The following is a 5,974-nucleotide window of genomic DNA, read 5'->3' on the forward strand; positions in this document are numbered from 1 at the left end:
AGTTTTTCACACCGAAAGAAAAAGGGTAAGTCCGGTGCGACTAAGCTTCTGCTATGCGTGGGTCGAGGAAAGGGCTGGACCACAATACATATGCAAAAATCTGTGAATTATAAGAATAGACAAGCACATCATATCCACAGTAGACTGTGTTATAGTTTCTCAAAACTGGATGACCTCTTTCATCTTTTATTACTATGAAATACAAGAGAAATTCATTTTCAAGATTACAAATGCATGGTCTATATATGTAACTAAACAAAGTAGAGATTCAACCATGAATCTGAGCTGCTTCAGTTGAGTTCTATCATTACTATGTCAAACAAACTACAACCCCGCTAACGATTACCAGGTAGTTATTTACAAGAAGACATGTTTAACAGAATCGCCGTTCCACTGCATATGCTGATTTGACTATATTTGTATCTCCTATTGAACAATTTCGAAAGAGACAGCCGTTTGAGATGGTGAGGGAATCATTCTGCAATAGCTCCTGCATATGGAAAGAAGACAGGTTCGCGTCATGGTGAAGACTCGAACAGAGACAAGAAAAAAGATTGAACAGAATGAAAGTATTGTGTAGCAATACATGAAGCTTTCCTGTTCTAAATGGAGAAATTGCACAAACAAAAACTCAACCTTAGGGTGTTCGAGTCATACCATTTTTGCATGAATTGATTTCCATGTCAATCGCTTCTTCATTTTGCAGCTTCACATGTGATGATGCTTCACCATCAAAGGATTTTATGTCGTAAGACTTGGAAATTGCTTGAGGTACTGAAAATGAATTTCTGCTGGTGGTCATCTGCTTTTTCATAGAACAGGATTCTGCAGTCGAGCACAAGTCATCATCCGCGTTTGAGATCTTCCCTTCATTCTTGATCTTGCAGCTAAGCCAATTATCTTTGATTTTCTTTTCTTCTTCGGCTGGCTTTGATCTCTTCTTATTTGTGCATCCCTTTTGCATTGATGGCACCCTCTGATCATAAGATGAACTGCTCGGGCAAGGCACCTTTCCCTTTACAACCTTTGGATTGGCCGAATCTCCAACATTTTCAGAGTTATCAAAAACAACTTCATTGGTTCCATTTGCATCTGCGGCATTTGCAGCTGCTTCTTTTTCTCGCATGATAAATATAGCTTGCATTAGATGATCCCTCGCAACATCTACATCAATGATAGGGTTCGGATAATTCATTCCGAGTTCCACCCCCGCAGCCTTGAGCACAGTAAGAGGTGCATCCCAAGGATGATGGATCCATTCAGCTGGCATTCTTGCTAGCTCAGGCAACCAATGCCTCACATATTCACCCTCCGGATCGTAGTTGAATCCTTGAACCTGCATGAAGAGTTGACTAAAAAAAATAAGCTTTGGACTCATCAACTAGATGCCCCAAATATAAACCATGCTTATAGCTAGGCATAAGCATAAACCGGACGTACCTCGGGGTTATCTAGGCGCTCAAGTTCATGACCATCGGGCAAGCTACCGGAGATATATTGCCAACCAATAATATCGCTTTCTAAATCCGCGTCCAAGAGTGTATCCCAAAAGTACTTCATCCCCCATTGCCATGGCAGAAGTAAGAACTTCACAAAGAAACTAGCAACAATAACTCGTATTTTATTATGAATCCAGCCAGTTGCCCAAAGTTCTCTCATTCCTGCATCTACTAATGGGTAACCTGTCCGACCCTGTCGCCATGCCTTAAAATGGGCCTGATCAGCATTCCAAGGGAAAAACTTCAGGTTGTTCAATAATGACCTTTCATGAGTAAATGGGAAATTAAAACAGATATAGCGGGAATACTCTCGAAGCCCAATAGCTCTAAGGTAAAGACGAGCACTCTCGTCTCCAACAGAATTCCCCTCTTTGGTCCATAGTATCTGCTTCAAACGCACACTGTTGAAAACCTTCCTCACACTAACTTCTCCAAAGTGAAGATAAGGAGACAGAAGGGATGTCGAGTTTCCCCCGACTCTCAGCCTATCCTTTGAGTAAGCAAGTAGTTGGTTCTCTATAAACTCTGTTAAGGCCTTGTCTGCATTGCTCCAACCTGGTGCCCATCCTTTCCCCAATAATGCGTTACTAGATTTTTCTAACTCATTTTCCAGTCCCAATTCCTCAACCGAACACATTTTAACTGATCCTGTCAATGAGAGACGAAAATTATCAGGTTTTTCTATAGGTTTATGATACGTGTGCATTTAAAATATAAAAAGGGGCAGCCCGGTGCACTAAGCTCGCGCTATGCGCGGGGTCCGGGGAAGGGCCGGACCACAAGGGTCTATTGTACGCAGTCTTACCCTACATTTCTGCAAGAGGCTGTTTCCACGGCTTGAACCCGTGATCTCCTGGTCACATGGCAGCAACTTTACCAGTTACGCCAAGGCATTTAAAATATAAAGCATCTAAGAAATGGTAAACATTGTTCAATATCAGTATTAACCATATTTTTGCTAGACATCCAAGAGATGGCGAACAATGGATGTAGTGATGCTCAGTGTACTTCCAAATGTTCAAGCAAAATGAGATTAACTATTCTTCAGACATACCTGCAGCTGGAATTAATTTCCAAGGTGGAAGGTGTGAAACGGGTTCTTTTTGGAGACGCAAAGACTTCTCCCAGTATGCATCAAAAGCTGTAAGAACTTTTCCATCATCGTCGTAGACTTCCCATGGTTCATTCAGTAAGTCCCCGTTGTAGCTCTGAACAGATATGCCAAGTTCCCCCAGCTTTTGCTTGATATTGTGGTCACGAACAAGTGAAACAGGATCTAAATCAAACAGGAAATTGATCATATACTTCCTCAGAATCAGAAACCAAGCACATCAGATCATTTAGAGTCCTAGGTGTTCATTAAACTTGTAACTTTTTTTAATTTGAATGATGCTTCTATAGATCCAGCCAATAAAAAGGGAATTGTCAGCGTTAGAAATTAGCAGCTCCTCTTACATTTCTTAAGCCTTCAACTGTTGAGTGAAAAATGCATCCATTTGATTTCAATGGAGTAAGGGAAAAGGTAAAATTGTGATGACTATCTTGTATCTCGGAACATAGGCAAAAGTACTTCTATGTACCATTAAGGTGCTGTTTGGAGCCCTTATAGGTTTGTTTTTCACTCGGTTAGGAATGATAGATTATCTTTGGACACCTACCTGGTAATTTAATCAGCTTCCAAGAGAATGGTGTCAATTCAAGTTAAGTGCACCAAAACTTTGTTGAAGGTCATATTCTATTCATACGGATTCTTACCATCGCTGAGAACATTACGTTTTTATGTCGTGTAACCTTCATTTACTAGCGAAACAGAGAAACAACAAAACGAAGAAAAAGAAAAGAAGTAAAGAACCAAAAGTCAAAAGCTTCAATAAGTTTGCAAGAAAAAAGAGAAATCACAAACAGCTCTGCTTCCAGGGAGTGAAAATTCTGCGTTATCCAAGTCCAATCAACAACAACAATAACATACCCAGTGTATTCCCACAAGTAAGGCCTGTGGAGGGTAGTGTGTACACTGTACACAGACCCCTACCTTGTGCAGGTGGAAAGGTTGTTTCCAATAGACCATCGGCTCAAGTAAGCACAATATCAGTAGTAAAGAAATGCAATATAAAAAATGAACAAGTCATGGAAAGGGAACACAGCCAACAACAGGATATTAACAAACCGAAACACAAGCAATATCAAGTAATAGTATGAGTCCAAGAGTATGCCACAACTAGAGTAATACTAAAGCAACCGGTATGTAAGGGGATATTCCTCTACCCTAATTTTTGACCTCCATACCCTCCTATTAATGGTTATCCAAGTCCAATCAAAATGTGATTTTCACTTAGACTTGTGAACATTCCTAAGGAGCATTTCCAGACTACAGAAGGCACTTTCACATCAAAGATAGCATTTATTCCAACATTAGCACTGATTCATTAGAGGAATTTAACTTATTAATCATAGTCTACTAAGATCTGCACATAACTAGATTTTTGTCTTAGAAGCCTCTTCTACTGTATTATATAAATTAGCCTTCACTGCCCGCCCCACCCCTATCTTTAATCTTAAGTAAGTTGAGTCAATTCAATGAAGTGAACAGCACAACCTCTTTGTTTGAAGCTTTGCCAGGACGCTTCTATTTATTTCTATTAACTACATCAGATAATCCAGAGTGGCTTTGATGCTTATGAAAACTATGGCCTGTAAGATATTGCTATCCTAACTAAACAATTCCGAGCTTTCTCTCTTGTTCTCTTTTCTCTGTAAAATTATTGCTTTTTTAACAGATTGGAATGCTTAAACCTCAGAAGAGATCTGCTTTCTGCGAAGGCAAATCATTTTCTTTCAGTAAATTCAGAAGTTTAATATCTCCAAGATGTCTAAAACTTCAATCCTGTTGATAAGTTGTATTACCCTTTTTCCTTTCCATATAATTAAAGAACAACAAAGCTAATTGGAAACTGTTTCTATTGACAGTTCAATGGATTAGATCTATCAAATTAGCTCACAATACAAAATTAACTATAACAAGAGGTTTTATCCATAGAATAAAAGGGCAGCCCGGTGCACTAAGCTCCCGCTATGCGCGGGTTCCGGGGAAGGGCCGGACCATAAAGGTCTATTGTATGCAGCCTTACCCTACATTTCTACAAGAGGCTGTTTCCACGGCTCGAACGCGTGACCTCCTGGTCACATGGCAGCAACTTTACCCGTTACGCCAAGGCTCCCCTTCATAGAATAAAAAACATTAATTCTAACTGCAAAAGCCAAATGAAAGTTACTACTGACCATATAGATGATTATACACAACTTTTGTCGCCCCAACAGCTTCGATGCAGTCCAAGAGAGCAGAAAGTGTACTCTGAGCTTTGATCATCACAAGTTCAGCACCAAGAGATTTCAAAGACTGTTCCAAGTGAATAAGAGATTGTTTCAGCCACCATCTTGAAACTCTACCTGGATAAAATTGCCCTTCTTCTTTAGGACACCATATAAACACTGGAAATACACTCCCATTCCTAGCAGCTGCTGCTAAAGCTGGATTATCCTCAATTCTCAAATCCCTCCTAAACCACACAATTGTCTTAGAATTGCTTTCCATTCCCACCTACTCAAATTCCACAGATCCTACAAAATTGGACAAAAACCAAATAATCCTCAACTAAATATATTTATATTCACTTGAGCTCTTCAACCCAAATCTTGGAATATCATAAAAATCCAATCTTGCTCAACATTTAGTCCAATTTCTCATCATATTTATTCCCAAGAAAACCATTATGCTTAGTGAAAAATCATATTTTGCCAAAACCCAACTAAAGCCAACTAGAAATAATACTCAAGAAACTCTAGCTCTTCAACCCACATATTGAAATATCATAAAAATCCCATCTTGCTCAAAATTCAGTACAATTTTTCATTATATTCCCAAGAAAACCATCATACTTGGCTAAAAATCATATTTTGCTAAAACCCAACTAAAGACAACTAGCAATAATACTCAAGAAATCAAGAATCTCACTCATATCAAAAAAAAGGTCAAGTAGAAACATGTCAGAAGAGGACCAATAAGGGATTAATAAAAGATGTACTACTGAATTTTTTAACCAAAGCAGAAAATCAAAGAAGACAAAATCTAAGAACAACTATTAGAAACATCCCACATGGGGTATTAAATCTTAGCTAAGATGCAAAAAAGAAAAAGATAGTGAGTTAAAGATTAGACTTCATGTGATCAAGTGGATTGGCTTCAAGACAAGCAGCCCATAATCAGCTCTCTAAAAGAATATAATACTTAAAATATGTCATCTACAGGACCACCAACTAACTAAGAATAGAAATAAATGAAAATAATTAAAATAATAAAGGATTAAACAGCTTTACCATTTATGTAAGAATTGTGAGGTTTTAGTCAAGAAGGTAGCATTGGCGTAACTCTAAAGTTGTGTTACGTGATGAGAGGTAACGGGTGTGCCGTAAAAATA

The 5,974-nt window shown here is 38.7% G+C and overlaps 1 protein-coding gene across 3 annotated transcripts; it reads right to left on the reverse strand.

The window, feature by feature from the left end:
* Nucleotides 1–149: 149 nt before the first annotated feature.
* LOC109222334 (cryptochrome-1-like) lies at nucleotides 150–5,804 on the reverse strand. Of its 3 annotated transcripts, none has more exons than XM_019386699.1 (6): nucleotides 5,716–5,804; nucleotides 4,779–5,117; nucleotides 2,554–2,775; nucleotides 1,441–2,147; nucleotides 658–1,336; nucleotides 150–490 (listed from the first exon to the last, which is right to left on the reverse strand). In XM_019386699.1, exons 2-6 carry the CDS (start codon nucleotides 5,089–5,091, stop codon nucleotides 474–476), a joined length of 1,938 nt encoding a protein of 645 aa, XP_019242244.1. In that variant the 5' UTR covers nucleotides 5,092–5,117; nucleotides 5,716–5,804; the 3' UTR covers nucleotides 150–473. The 3 variants fall into 3 exon arrangements, with proteins under 3 accessions (XP_019242244.1, XP_019242245.1, XP_019242243.1); XM_019386700.1 differs by having other exon boundaries at nucleotides 4,779–4,856; nucleotides 4,947–5,783; XM_019386698.1 differs by having other exon boundaries at nucleotides 4,779–5,782.
* Between the last annotated feature and the right edge of the window lie 170 nt (nucleotides 5,805–5,974).

Source organism: Nicotiana attenuata, unplaced genomic scaffold, assembly GCF_001879085.1.
Source record: "Nicotiana attenuata strain UT unplaced genomic scaffold, NIATTr2, whole genome shotgun sequence".
Taxonomy (NCBI): Eukaryota; Viridiplantae; Streptophyta; class Magnoliopsida; order Solanales; family Solanaceae; genus Nicotiana; species Nicotiana attenuata.